Source organism: Spodoptera frugiperda, chromosome 19 (genome assembly GCF_023101765.2).
Source record: "Spodoptera frugiperda isolate SF20-4 chromosome 19, AGI-APGP_CSIRO_Sfru_2.0, whole genome shotgun sequence".
In the NCBI taxonomy this organism is placed as follows: Eukaryota; Metazoa; Arthropoda; class Insecta; order Lepidoptera; family Noctuidae; genus Spodoptera; species Spodoptera frugiperda.
In genome coordinates this window covers 3,052,865-3,069,071 of record NC_064230.1, presented here as the reverse complement: position 1 = coordinate 3,069,071, position 16,207 = coordinate 3,052,865, and the positions used below count along the sequence as shown (strand labels likewise).

The 16,207-nt window shown below is 37.3% G+C and overlaps 2 protein-coding genes across 2 annotated transcripts in view; one reads left to right on the top strand and one right to left on the bottom strand.

Annotated features, from left to right (window-relative positions):
* LOC118281190 (zinc finger protein 880) overlaps positions 1-16,207 on the top strand; it is a 218,039-nt gene that overhangs the window by 61,190 nt on the left and 140,642 nt on the right. The gene's annotated exons all lie outside the window — the stretch shown is intronic.
* LOC118281233 (translational regulator orb2) overlaps positions 1-16,207 on the bottom strand; it is a 76,172-nt gene that overhangs the window by 49,697 nt on the left and 10,268 nt on the right. The window contains exon 2 of the mRNA XM_035601803.2: positions 1,412-1,496. Coding sequence (XP_035457696.1) covers positions 1,412-1,496 — 85 coding nt within the window. The remainder of the gene's footprint in view (positions 1-1,411; positions 1,497-16,207) is intronic.

Below are 16,207 nucleotides of genomic sequence, written 5' to 3'. Positions count from 1 at the left end.
TAAGTAAGTAGATCTCGATAGATACTAGAAATTTCATATGCGTAGATAAAATAGATTTTGAGTTATAGGTGGGTCGAACTTGGCCCGAAATGGTTCGTGTAATATAACCCACGGCCGGTGTGTCGGTTTTTTTGCTCGAACTTGGCGGACACACTGCCGTGTGTCTAGATATTTTAGTAACCTACATAAATTCACTAATATTTTTTGTCTAAGTACGTATAAAATATGACTAAAATTCGATAAAATTCTTTCCCAATACATAGCAATAACAGTATTGTGTATTTAAAACTAATTTATTCATGATTTCTATACTTGCACATTGCAAATTAGCATTAAACTTTACAATTTTAATTACAACGCCATCTATATTTTTATAACGTAATTAAGTTACCATAATCGATTAAAAGATGGCGCTACGTAATTATTTCAATAAAAAAATATTTGCTCGACTTATTTTGAATTTGGAATAACATTATGATGACCTTTGCCTTTCAGTTGGCTCAAAAACAACAGCTGTTGACATGTGGAACGACTACATTCGAAAAAGAACCTAAAATGTTTGAAATAAGGTTGTTTTTTGCTTGACAGAAAATCGTGGTTAAATATACCTAGCTAACTTCACGCCTGTCTCCCATGGGGGTAGGCAGAGACAATGGAACGCAAATTGCTACGAATCTTACACACCTCTTTCGCTTCATTAACAGTCATAAGTCTTTTCATGCATGCTCGTCGGTTAAAGGTACTTTTAATTTGGCTCTTCTTTAATATATCACCAATCTAGTCGATATATTTCTATCTAGGGCGTCCTATACCGACGGCCTTATTCATATAATATGTAGATTCATGGTTAAATAATATGTAGTTAAAAATATGTTTGTAATGGTAGAAAGTCGGCCCACTATCATCCCTACAGAGTGGACTTCCCTTGGGTGCGAACGAAACGGTTCGAATCCACGTTCCTAATCCGTGCAGCCAGGGAATGGAACAATTTGCCGGCTTCTATCTTTCCTGAGAAATACAACCCGGGTCTTTTCAAGGTCTGAGTGAATAGGTATTTTCTAAGTCTGTGTGCTCCATCTTCGGCCACATCTTCGCTTCGCCGTCCTGTCAGTAAGCGGGTTGGTGGCCAAACGCAGACTTTTTTCATGAATGACTGTCTTGGATACCGCAACGAAACAAATCAGAAGATGTTATTAAAGAAAATTATAGTTTCCACTTCTCTCGGTGAATTTAATAAATGCAGACTTATCAACGTCACGAGTTACGTCCGAATGCTGAATGTCTATACTTAAATCTCGTGCTATCTCTATCATTTACAAAGAATTTGTAGGGACAGAACTATATTTGAGATTGAGAGTGTTTTAAAATTGAGTGACGTTTGAGTATTTGGCCATTAAAAATAAAATGTTACCTTTCATGTGTTCTGAAGTGTCGGCTCTCATTATATCCGTTAAGTAATGTTCTAACGACCGCATATTGTCTAAACCGCTTCTTTCCTGAAACAATACATAAGACAACATTAATTTCCAGTACAGAAATACAGACCAAATCTTTATTTAAAAAACAAATAGACAGATCACTTAATTGGATATTCACACAGGCAAGAGACGACAGAGACGTTACGCTAAGTCTATTATGCGCATAGGAACGGGGTGGTTTTTAGTTAGTAAGAGTCTGACACTCCCTCTCGCGTCGCCTAAGGCGGGAGAAGATTTTGGATGATATTCCCCTCTCAAATAAAAAAGTCTATTATGCGCAACGTTGCGCTATTTTATTTAAGTGTGGGAGAGCCATGCTTCGGCACGAATGGGCCGGCTCGACTGGAGTGATACCACGGCCGAGCAGAAAACCGACGTGAAACAACGCTTGCGTTGTTTCGCTGTGTGAGTGAGGTTACCGGAGGCCCAATTATCCCCTTCCCAATCCCCGATTCCTCAACAACCCTTAAATTCCTAACCCACTTGTAACGCCTCTGGTGTTTCAAGTGTCCATGGGCGGCGGCGATTGCTTACCATCAGGTGATCCGTCTGCTTGCTTACCGGCTTATACCATAAAAAAGTCATTGGACGCAGGTCGCTTCCAATCTACCCTGCCGATTTGGAAGTCATTAGAGGAGATTTATGTAAAGCAGTAGACAGAATGTGGCTAACATAAGTAGGTATAATGATTTTTATTAATTTCAGCCGTAAATATTAAGAATAAAAGCTGGTGCCGCGTGGGATGGCAGAGAAAAGTAGTAGCTCTGTTATATCACGCCGATTTTATTTCTCTACAGTAGCAATGCAGAGGCGTAGCGTGTAGGCGGTGTGGACAGCCGCCCACACGGCGTTCTTTACTTAAGTAATAGCTTATTTCCTCTCTTATACTGCCTCGTTGGTCAAGTAGTCGCCAGTACGACTGCCAGACAAAGGGGCTCGGGTTCGATTATCGGGACGGGCGAAGTAATACTGGGTATTTTTCGGTTTTTCGAAAATTTCTCGGTAGTAGCACGGAGTCTGGAATTGTGCCTAGCATATGGCAATAGGCTCACCTCCTATTACATAGGACTTATATCACAAATGGTGAAAAGTGGATATACATTGTATAGCGGCATTACGTGCCGTAATGTGCACCTCTGCCTACCCCTTCGGGGATAAAAGTTACTGACTGACTTCTTTAGACTAAGAGCAGGAGTAGAAACGGTGTGTTTTTTAGTCAGTATAAGTCTGACACTCCTTCTCGCCTCACCTTAGGCGGGAGAAGACAATTGGATTAGATGATTATCCGCCTTCAAAAAAAGGCAACTCTTTTTATGAAATACCGCCTGTAAACGAGCACCTGATGGTAAGCAATCGCCGCTGTCCATGGACACTTGAAACACTAGAGGTGTTACATGTTTGGCCGCTATCTCGCCTGATGGTAAGTGATGATGCGGCCTACGATGGAGCACGTCTGCCCATAAGCAACCTATTCACTCGGGCCTTGAAGACACCCAGGTTGTACCCATCAAGAAACACAGACTTCGGTCTATAGGTAATAATAACGGCAATTTATTTAATAAGTAGAATATGTAGGCTACAAGATAACATAACAGCGAAAAAAATAAATAAAACTATTTATTTTATACGAACAACTGTTTAAATATAAGTACGTGGATACATAAATTAATAGTTATTTATTTTAATTTACTATCTACCCGCACCCATCCCGCCTTCACTCGAGAGCTAAGTAATAATTCCCTTTTTCAAAACAATAATCGAAATCGATCCATGTTTGGGAGTTAAAAATCAAATTAAGGGTGCTTTTCTATCAAAGATGTGCTAGCTATAGGTAGTACGAGGATATAATAGCTAAACTGTGAAACTATGTGACCGTTTCCACTGATACTAAGCTATGTAGCTGTGCGACGAAGATGCGCAGCTCGAGTATGCGATGTATCGATAGTAGGGATGCCATCCATAGCACGCATCTTTCCAAATAAAAAACATAGCTTAGCTGAGTCTGTTTCCCACAGTGCTAAGCTATGTGTACCAATGAATATGATTGGTGGAAGCCAAACGCATCCACAGCAACGTAGCATAGCACATCTCTGGTGGAAAAGCATTCTAAATAAATAAATATTTGTTAAAAAGTGAGCCTACTTTATATCAAAGCAAATCACAAACAAAATGGTCGATCAATAAAAAAATAAAACCCAATCTAAATCAAACTTCGAATTCTATTTACCCATAAAAAAAGTAATAAAACAAATATGTTTTCAATTACGTACACGTGGATCGCGAGTTAAAAGTTTCACGTGAACAGGTAAACTCCAGAATTCAGCCAATCGTATTTCATTGCTGCATAGCTAACTTCAATTTGATTGGTCGCATAAGCTAGCTGCATTCCTATTCGTAATTGAAAACTAGCTTAGTCTCCTCGACCTGCGTGACCCAATTTGAATTTGGAATCGCATTGCGTTGACCTTTTAACCTAGGTGCAGTGTTTAAAAAGAACTAGAATTTTTTAAATATTCTTTCACATAAGAACCAACTTTAATGCATGGCAATAGAGTTGATTTTCTTTTGCACTCTAAAACTGTGACTATTCGTATAATTAATTTCAACTTTATGCTGTAGTGTATAAGATTCAATATAGCTTGGGCCTTCTTTCACGTTATGGCGCAATGCTGTACTGACGTCACACTGCGTAGCGGGAAAATGGGTCAGTAGGTTTACAGTATGGCTTATCGTCCAGTTAAGTTAGAGCTCTGATGCAATACAATAACTGAGATAAGAGGGGTCTTCGTAATATGGATTTTTTCAGTAATGGCGCCCGAATGATTGATTCGAATATTGATTTTTTTGAATGAATATTCCGTTTTAATGGAAAGTTTATTTTATATTTTCTCGCATTTATAATGTAGTTTTTTTAATTAATTATTTTCTAGGAATATTAATTATAGTTGCGTGTTGAAAATAACTATAATTTAAACATCGCAGTTTTTATTTCATGTTTTTAAACATAACGTGTTGTCTCGTTCTATCGTACTGTGAAAGACAAGGATAGAAATCATAGTCTTACAAACTAGAAATTCGTATTTTATACAAGAATTTTCTCCAATTTTTCCTTTAAATACCCAAAAACCGATTGTTTTGAAGACAATAATATCGATTTCACTGAATCCTAAACATTTTCCATGAGTACCTATATCTCATGATATTTTAACAATACGGTAGTTTCCAACTAGTCAAATTCAATACTTTTATCGAAATGTCAAAAACGTTACTTTTCAATGAATTTTGTAGGAGATCGCAAATTATGACGTCATATTTTTTTGCGTCAAATAGCATACTTATTTCTTTAAAATTAGGTAGCTATGCTATGAATGAAAGTACGATTATTTTGGGATATTTTATTGTATTGAAATGTCAAAATAATTTATTTTTGACTTAGGAAACTAGCCAATAGGGATGATGACTGGGTCAAAAATAAATTGTAACAACTTTTCAATACAATAAAATATTTAAAAATAATCACACTCTCATTCATAAACTTAATGAACTACTTAATTTTCGAATTTTTCTAGTTAATTTTCTAGAAATAAGTCTGCTATTTGACGTAAAAATCTGATGACGTCATAATAGAGTATTTCAATATCGTTTTTGACGTTTCAAAAAAGTATTGAATCTAACTAGTAGGAAACTACCCAATTGGGTAGTATCCTCGGTCAAAAATAAATTATTACAACTTTTCAATACAATAACATATTCAAAAATAATCACACTTTCATTCATAAATTTTATGAACTAATTAATTTTCGATTTTTTCTAGCTAATATTCTAGAAATAAGTCTGCTATTTGACGTAAAAATCTGATGACATCATATAATATTCGTATCGTTTTTGACGTTTCGATGTATTGAATTTGACTAGTAGGAAACCACCCAATAGGGATGATGACGGGGTATGAAAATTCAAAATCTAATTAGTCCGTCAGTTGGTAATGAAAAAATATTAGACACGTACTTTTTTATTATGTCATATAAGATAACAATACTTAGCTATTATAAGAATAATCAAAGTTTAGGAGTGGGAGCTAACTACGTCACTATCGAGTATAAAACGTACTCTAAAGTGACGTCACGCGATATTTCAAATCGATATATCTTCGAAAGTATTTGTTTCCGTAAGAGAATAAAAAATACGTGTCTAATATTTTAAAATAATCTACAAGACGGACATTAAAATGAAAATTAGTCATCTACCCTATTACATTCACGGCTGTTATAAAGGGGAAACTTGACATATCAAGGTGTAGCCGGTAGCCATCTTTGAATCGAAATAGGTCGAACCTTTCGGTCCCTAAGATTAGACGAACAATACTGAAGTTACATGAATGGAAACTTATGATAAGGGCTCCTGATATACCTAGTATTGATAATTATATAGGTACTTTTCTATATAATACTAGCAAATCCGGCGAACTCCGTTTCGCCACCAATGACTTTCCCTGTTTTCCTGCTTTTCTCTTAATTTTTTCCTGAATTTTCTTTCCTATAAACCTCACGGAGCCCGAGACCTTTCCAACGAATGCAAAACCGTGGAAATCGGTTCGTGCGTTCTGGAGTTATAGCGTCAGGAAGGAAAACCCGACTTATTTTTATATAATAGATAGGGCGGCGAACGAGCTTAGCAGACGGATCACTTGATGGTAAAATCAAAATTATTAATTTCAAGTACACCAGGAAGGCATTTATGAACGTCAAATGAAATGAAATAATATTAAAAATGTCTGACTATCCTCTAGTGAAGCTATTTACTCGATCCAAAGTGTGCCGATCCGATACGTCCGATGCGTACGATGCTTGCCTATGGACGCTTACCTTAAAGAATAGTCTAGAAATGACACCGCGTTCGATCTCGTTAAACTTAAAACAAACTCGTTCTAAGCCCTCAGTAGAACTAGTGACTGGTCGGCAAACGAACTGATTGATCTTCAAAAACTTACTAAAATAAACGTAAAGTAACGTTTAGGAAGTAAAATAAAAATAGAAAAGCTTTACTGACAGACAAATCCTGTAATAATTAGTTACGGAAGAGCTCTTTGCATGTGAACATTAGCTCATGACGATACCTAAGTACGTGTGTCGCCTGGACAGTCACCGCTACCATCAGTTGACTGGACAATCTCTTTACATGAGCTGCTGTTTACATGTGAACATTAGCTCATGACGATACCTAAGTACGTGTGTCGCCTGGACAGTCACCGCTACCATCAGTTGACTGGACAATCTCTTTACATGAGCTGCTGTTTACAGATCTCTCACTCAGTTATGTGTTCCTAGTACTTGCATTCTACTCAGAAATTAGTATGAGATCGAACAATGTGTGATTTCTTGGTATAAATAGGTAAGCATGTAAACACTCTTTACAATCGATTTTTTATTTCAAAATACGCGAGAAGTTGTGTGTGTTTTGATGAAAAGTCACGTCTATCTGTTTCTGAAGGGACTTTTGTGGTATAAGCCGGTAAACGAGCTGAGGGATCACCTGATGGTAAGCAATCGTCGCCACCCATGAGCACTTGAAACACCAGAGGCGTTACAAGTGCGTTGTCGGCCTTTTGGGGATTAGGAATTTAAGGGTTGTTGGGGAATCGGGGATTGGGAAGTGGGGTAATTGGGCCTCCGGTAACCTCACTAACACAACGCAAGCGTTGTTTCACGTCAGTTTTCTGTGAGGCCGTGGTATCACTCCGGTCGAGCCGGCCCATTCGTGCCGAAGCATGGCTCTCCCACACTTAAAAGACTAATATGCGTACATACAATGTTACCCAGTATATTATGAGTCCCATGTAAAAAACAGAGGCTTATAGCCATACACTTCTAAACTCTATAGTATTGCTGAGAAATCCGAAAAGACCCCAATAACTTTTTGCCCTACCCGAGAAATGCACATTAGAATCAATACGGCCCAATTTCGACCAAAAGCAAGCTAGCAGCAAGCATTGCCAACTTAATCACAAGACATACAATGCAGCCAATCGCAGGACGTAATAGAAAAATTAGGTTATCTGTGACCGAAGCTATTCGAAAATGGAACGCAGTGAAGTTGGAACGGACGCTTTTCTTTTTTTTTTCATCCGAACTGTTACGTTCGTGGGAAAAGATTCTTTAAAATAAGTCCTAGGTCCTATAGTTTCTGCAGCTGCGGACTACCTTTTTTTTGAGGGGGGAAATCATCCAATGACTTCTCCCGCCTTGGGCAGGCGAGAGGGAATGTCAGACTCTTACTAACTAAAAACCACCCCGTTCCTTCTCCTGCTTTTCGAGCCGGAGCCCCGGTAAACCCGCTAGGTAGTCCGCAGCTTCGGATAAAGCTGCGGACTACCAAGCGGGTTTAACCGAAATCGTATCTTCTGTGACCGTTCGTGGACTCAGTAGCCGACCAATGGTTACTGTCTCTGTACTGAATCTTTATTTTCTTACCTGCATACTAAATAGCTATGCTGACTATACCGTATGAAAAAACCTCTTAGGACTTTATTTAAACCACATATTTGTTATTATTTTGGCTAACGATACACAAAAAATTAGCGAAATAGGTCTAATTAAGCTACAAAGTACATTATTCTCTTTGATATTACACGCTAAAATGTTTACCAAAGGTATTGACGAATGCGACAACAAACCACAAATTGTTGTTTCGAGTCTGGATGTCATGTGTATGTGAACTTGTATGTTTGTAAACGCACCCACGACACAGGAGAAAATCCTATGTGGGGCAACGTTTTTTTAAAGAAAAATATACCTGTGCCGACTGTACACCGTGTAGACTATCGTAATTTTATTAAAACCATGCGTGTTTCTCTTTTTTTCAAACATTTGCATGCGTACATTGGCTCTTTAGCTTCGTAAAGGTAATTTTCTTCGTTTATCTAAAAATATGTATCGGAAACCTAGATGCATGGTAAAACGTAATGCTATTAACTTGTATGAGTGCAATTGCTACTTATTTTATACAAAAAACCACCCGTGATAGTTTTTGTTATACTATAATTAGAAATAGAAAGTACATTTACCTAACTCGGAAAAAGTTAAAGTTGGTACTTAGCCGTTGTTAGGTTTTAAACGCGCACCCTCATGAGAAGGTTTGAGAAGCGACATTTTTAAACCACATACATATGTTAGATTAAAGTCAAAGGTAAATCATGTATTCCAATCAAACCATATTCTAAATTCTTCATTAAAAACTGCATACTTAGTCTTTGCCTAAGTATGCAAATAAACGTCAACAAATAAAGAAATTGATTGCAGTGTGATGTTCTTGCTCAATAAATGCATTATCAAACACAAAAAAGTCAGACAAACCTAACTAGACTTTTTCGGCTTTTCCAAAATTTCTCAGTAGTAGCACGGAGTCTGGAATTGTGTCCAGTATATGGCAATAGGCTAACCCCGTATTACATGGGACTTATAACACAAATGGTGAAAAGTGAGTACATTGTATAGCGGCATTACGTGCCGTAATGTGCACCTCTGCCTACCACTCCAGGGATAAAAGGCGTAACGATACATATACTCACATAATACATTTTATAATCAGTACCCAGTTCAAAAAATGTAACGGGATAGATGATACTCATACAAGGCAGATCATCTGGTGCGGTGATAAGGTCCCTGATGGGGCTCCGATTAGATAACAAAGTGATAACGCGAACAAACAGACAGGTTTCGACATTACGTATACAAGTACTGCGGTATATGGAACTTTAACAATATTTATGGATAGTTTTTTGGTGAACTAGAAAGGTGTTTTGTGAAAAAAATTGCGTTTTTGGCAGTTTTGCCTCGACGTCAAACGTTTGATGAGTTTAGATTTAAGGCCACACTAAGTTTTTTTTTAAAACGTTGCCCCACACTAGTATTTTCTCCTGTGTCGTGGGTGCGTTTACAAACATACAAGTTCACATACACCTGACATCCAGACTCGAAACAACAATTTATGGATCACACAAAGAGTTGCTCCGTGAGGAAATCGAACCCGCTACACGTTGCGCGGCAGACGGTCCGACCCAGCCACCGCGCCAACCGTGCAGTCAATTCAAATAAATGATATTTATTTTGCAAATAAGTTACAATGTAACTCTTTTACACGTCAATCTCTTAAATAACTAGATGAGGCCGGCATTTCCTATCCGACTACTCTGAGAAGAAATGCCGAAACAAACTCAGAGGTCATAGTCTCTTTTAAAGTCATGATAGAGAGGATATATGAGATGTTTACGATAGTTTTTGGGTGGTAGGATATTTTTTATCCCACGGAAATGCGGACAAAATCGTTGGCATAAGCTAGTGATACATTTAAAAGAGTATAAAAGCCCCTAAAATATATGCCCTATTGATTCAATGGCTACAGAAGCTACGGAAGTATCCGGTTTCCCTGACCCCCATTTTAAAGGGATCTCTCAAGTGGTTTTTACTCAGCAAGAGTATATGTCGGGCCCCCTAAATCACAACGGAAGGACTCCAAGGGCTTTTCCACGTCGCGATCAAAACCGAGAGGTCACAAATTGTTACTGTTGAGAGGGTTTTGCTTCCCTTAAGTCAAAATCAAAGTCGTTTTGTTTGAAATAATAGTCCATTCGAAATTATTTGGTAGAAATTACCCATGGTATTAAGTGCAACCTTATGTATAAGTTCTATTATTGTTTAACAGAATTTGCCTTCAACAGTTTTCTATTGGCAGTCAAAGACTTAACTTATAAATTCTTACATACATATCTAGATACCTATAATTTAATGGAATTGAATATTCAAAAGTATCTAGGTATCATTTTCAACAAAATTAACAATATAATATTTAATTGAATTCGTTCTCAAATCACAAATTCCCGCCCTGTCACAATTGTGACAGATATCAAATTTTACAAAATGGCGGCGGTGGCAAGGTGACGCGTTTAATTTCCCTCCGAAATATTCTTGGGGTGTATCTGTACAAAAGGAAAGTATTGCCATAAATTGAAGTATGTACAACAGTTTGAAAATAATTTTATCTTCTTATTTATATTGTGAAAGGAATAGAAGTTGCTTTTACATAAGTATGTTTAATATAGTATCATGTAACATTACACGTACAGAATAAATAAACAAAAAAGTAACCTTTTTTCTTTCCCCTAAAAAGGGCAGAATGAACTAATTACATATACAGTAGTACTAAAACTTAATTCAAAAAATATATTTGTCACACACTTATTACTACTGAAAACCCATTTATCTATAGGTAATTTAAAAATAAGTCGGGTTTCCCTTCCTGACGCTATAACACCAGAAGCCACGAACCGATTTTCAAGGTTTTGCATTCGTTAGAAAGGTCTCAGGCTACGTGAGGTTTTTAGCAAAGAAAATTATCAAAAGAAAGGCAGGAAAACAGAGAAAATCATTGGTAGCGAAACGGAGTTCGCCGAGTTTGCTAGTTACTTATTAAAATAAATACTCTATCTCCCAATCTACCTTTCCAGATTAAGTTTTTGATCTTAATCCTTATAAAATCAACTACCAAACAGCGCATCTCTACACTATTCACACGACGCTATACGATAACACAGCAATCCGTCATGAACTGTCAATGAATTAGAAAAAACAGATAAAGCAAGATAAACGTATTATACCAATGTCTGGTTCAAATCACACGATAATAACCGAGGGAAAAACATAACACACTATTTATCCTATACTAGCGACCTACCCGCCCCAGCTTTGCATGGGTGCAATGGTGATATATTATGTATGTATTATACATATAAACCTTCCTGTTGAAATATTCTATCTATTAAAAAAAACCGCATCAAAATCTGTTGCGCAGTTTTATAGATTTAAGCATACAAAGGGACACAGGGACAGAGAAAGCGAATTTGGTTTATACTATGTAGTGATGGTAGAGTAGAATATATTTTGGCACTATCCCTGCTTACACATAGCGCGAAGAACCGACGGCCGCTGAAGCAAAGCAGCAAGGTAAGCTGTGAAACTATGTAACCGTTTCCACCGATATTATAAGCTATGTAGTTGTGCTAGGAAGATGCGCAGCTCGAGTATGCGATGTATAGATAGTTCTCTACTATGCATCATCCATCGCACGCATCTTTCCATAAAAAACATAGCTTAGTTGAACCCCATCAGTACTAAGCTATGTGTACCAATGAATATGATTGGTGGAAGCCTAACGCATCCACAGCAACGTAGCATAGCACATTTCTGGTGGAAAAGCAGACTAAACGTGGTACCGTTTCGATCTCGTATCAAGCCCTGTATTAATAAAATACAAGTCTAGTTTTTTGAAATATACAGATACTAAAGTAAAATACTATTTCGTTTCGTGTGCTAGCAGCTAGATATTTTAGTGTTATCGCTTGTCTAAACGAGATAGGAATGCAAATTCGTCAGGCTATAGACTGTCTTGATGTCAAGTGAGTTCATAGCATAAACTATTTTGTAGTTCCAATAGAAAATGTGACTTCAGTAATGTATTATTGAGCAAGGGTAGCTCGCCGCCCGACCAGAACCAGACCCGTGCGCTCCGCGCGCGCCTCAAAAAGCCATCAGACCACCACAGATGGGGCCCAGTAGGGCTGATGCCTGATCCGGAGCTGCGGACTACCTAGCGGGTTTACCGGGGCTTCAGCTCGAAAAGCAGGAGTAGTAACGGGGTGGTTTTTAGTCAGTAAGAGTCTGACACTCACTCAAGGCGGGAGAAGCCATTGGATGATTTCCCCCCTTTAAAAATATATTGTGTTCAAATAATCTTATTACTAGAATCCATAGAAAATACTAAATAAACATCACACTAATATTATAAATGTGAAAGTTTGTTTGTTTGGATGTTTAGATGTTTGTCCGTCAATCACGCTGAAACTACTAAACGGATTTCGAAGAAATTTGGTATACAGACTTGACTATCTATATACCATATCAAGAAAATAATACCCTAGATCTTCCCTATACCACTATATGACCGATAAAAGCACACAAAAAAAAAATGTAAACAGATTTATTATTAACAAACGAAACGTTTTTGCGCTCTAACTCAAAAACTACACAACAGATTTTAATGAAATTTCGCATACAGATAGATTATAACCTAAATAATGATTTAGGTTTATTTTAATGCTGATATTTTTAGTAAAATTGGGTGTTTAAGCCGGTTAACATTTCCGTGTTTTATGAGATACAATATTTTGGTCCCAAAACCGTCTGATAAGGTTTGTTTGCTTATGAAGTCAAGTGGGATGCGTGATAACCTAGTTACAGTGGATTTGTAAGCAGTACTCAACATAGATAGTTTGAGAGAAAAATAGTTACATCAACATTTTGTTTTAGATCGATTTTCTTAAGAGTGGCAAGAGCCTGATGGTACGTCGTCTATGGACATCCGCAACACCATAGGAGTTACAAATTCATTACCAGCCTTAAGGTGCTTTTACACCAGGGATGTGCTCAGTAGGCTATGCTATGAAGATGTAATAGCCAAGCTGTGAAACTATGTGACCGTTTCCACTGATACTTCTACTTCAGCCAACTGCTTCATCTGTGTTCCCGTCAGATAAAAAGTATCCTATCACCCAAGTCAGCTCATACCCTTTCTCTATACTTATATCTAATTTCAACAAAATCCAGACGTTAGTTTCAGTGATAAACATCCAAACAAACAAAAAACTTTATCATTTATAACATTAGTGTGATTCACTCGTTATACTAGCCATTTAAATCGTCATTTATCTATCTAGAAAGGGCTAAGGGTGTCTTCAAGCCCCGAGTGAATAGGTTGCTTATGGGCAGACGTGCTCCACCGTAGGCCGCATCATCACTTACCATCAGGTGAGATAGCGGCCAAACGTCGACCCATTAAATGTAAAAAAAGCAGAAAATTGAATCAACGTAAAACTATTCACATTTAATATTAGTCACAGATTTTTAACTTTTTACATACACACATACGTAGATAGATAGATAAACATCTCCTAATCTTGCAATATATTCCTGAAATTGTTGATAACTTATATCTTATTAGTACTATTACTTTAACTACATAGTATTATCGCGGTCGTTTTCCTTAAAGCATTTCCTAACCAATGGTCCGTGGACCACTACCTAAATTTTTGTAATCACTACATAGTATAAAACAAAGTCGCTTTCTCTGTCCCTATGTCCCTTTGTATGCTTAAATCTTTAAAACTACGCAACGGATTTTGATGCGGTTTCAAACCTGCACTCCCATGTCCGAAAAGCAGTCGTTTTAAACCTCCGGGCCACCACGACATTAATAAGCAGATGCCTTTAATAGGAGATTTTAATTCATATTTATTGACGTGCAAAATTACTTTTTATAATAGAAAAAAAATCTGGCTCTGGCTTTGAAAAATCCCGTTTTTTCGTTTCTAGTGAGTTTAAGGATTCTTTTCCACCAGAGATGTGCTATGCTACGTTGCTGTGGATGTGTTTGGCTTCCATCAATCATATTCATTGGTACACATAGCTTAGCACTGTTGGAAACGGACTCAGCTATGCTATGTTTTTTATATGGAAAGATGCGTGCTACGGATGCGTGCTATAGATGTGTGCTATGAACGACTTCCCTACTATCGATACATCTCATACTCGAGCTGCGCATCTTCCTCGCACAGCTACATAGCTTAGTATCAGTGGAAACAGAAATAACTAAGTATTTTACTTACTATTAGTACTCATAACTGAAAAAACATACATACTAATTTACCCGAACCGTAGAATAACATAGCAAATTAACAATTTCAATTCCAAAAACGCTACATTTCGTAGCAGTTTGAAGTTTTAAAGCATTTTCAAGTGAAGGTAAGCTAGAAATGTACTATTGTAGTGTACCTAGGTGGAATTTTCTCTGTTATCAGTAGCAAATTCAAGGTTAGCCGCCATTTTGTATTCGTCATCTCACGTGGACTGAACGGTTCGCTGTCCCACTCTCACACGAAAGTTAGAAAGAGACAACAACGCTTTTACGATTGCTAGTATATTTTTCAGTTGTATTTCAGTTATTGTTGTTTTTTTTTTCATATAATTTTGTTGTTGTAAAATGTTTTTTGGTATTAGACGTGATTATAAGTGTAACGTCACACCTTTTTATCCCCGAAGGGGTAGGTAGAGGTGCACATTACGGCACGTAATGCCGCTATACAATCATGTACGCCAAGTTTTCACTATTTGTGTTATAAGTCCCATGTAATAGGGGGTGAGCCTATTGTCACATACTGGGCACAATTCCAGACTCCGAAAAATGTGGAAGATGATATTATAACATAATATAAAATCAAAGTATAAATGCATTTAATCCCCTATCGACAGTAAATATTATAAAGGGATTTCTTAAATAATGTACATTACAAATCCATATAATCACGCCTTTTTCAGGATTTCGAAAATTTCTCAGTAGTAGCAACTACACACTTTCGCAGTACTACAACTACTTTGATTTTATATTATGTTATATTATCTTCCACACTTTTCCCACTTTAGGAGTTCAAAAGACAGGCACGGGATGGTTTTTACTCAGTGAGAGTCTGACACTCCCTCTCGTCTCGACCAAGGCGGGAGAAGCCATTGGATGATTTCCCCCTGAAGAAAAAAAACTCTGTATTCGAGCGTCGAACAGTTGTTATTTATAACCACTAGACTGTAAACATTATTAATAATATACATATTATTAAAGTACTATTATCAATATATGTATACTGCAAGCTATTTCTAGATAACATTTATAATTCATCAATGATAAGGAAACCAATATAAATTGTTATGATTTTTATAACTTTTATACAGTTGCTTGTAAACTGTGATTTCCTACAAACATACATAATACATATATAACCTCACGCCTGTCTCTCATAGGGGTAGGCAGAGAGAATGGAACGCCAGTTGCCACGGTTCTTACACACTTATTTCGCTTCATCAACAGTCTTCAGTCTTTTCATGCATGCTCGTCTCATTTCCTACAAAATAAAGGTCGAGATGACTCTCTCTGCTCTAAAGATCGCCTAACATAGTAATAGTAGAGTAGTAGAGCGAAACTAGGAGAGCTTTTGTCCATTTATGTACGTGAGTATACCGTGATTTTTACTTAATCACTACATAGTATAAAACAAAGTCGCTTTCTCTGTCCCTATGTCCCTTTTGTATGCTTAAATCTTTAAAACTACGCAACGGATTTTGATGCGGTTTTTTTAATAGATAGAGTGATTCAAGAGGAAGGTTTATATGTATATTACATGCATAATATATCACCATTGCACCCATGCGAAGCTGGAGCGGGTCGCTAGTAATAAATAAATAAATATAATATTATAATTACCGAATGAGGAGTGTAATACTAACCTACTTTATGATAACTTCACTCTAATCGTAACCGCATAAGTTTGCGTAATCATTATCTTTTTAAGTGTCCATTATTGTAACAATGTCGTAATCAGTTTCCTACTGTTATTATTGTTATTTATAACCAACACTATAAAAAATAGGTGCTGCGAACTACCTAGCGGGTTTATAGGGGCTCTGGGTCGAAAAGCAGGAGTAGGAACGGGGTGGTTTTAACTCAGTAAGAGCAGACTCTTACTGATACTTCCCTATATGCGCGAGCCTCAAAGAGCCATCAGACCACCACAGATGGGGCCCAGTAGGGCTGATGCCTGATTCGAAGCTGTGGACTACCTAGCGGGTTAC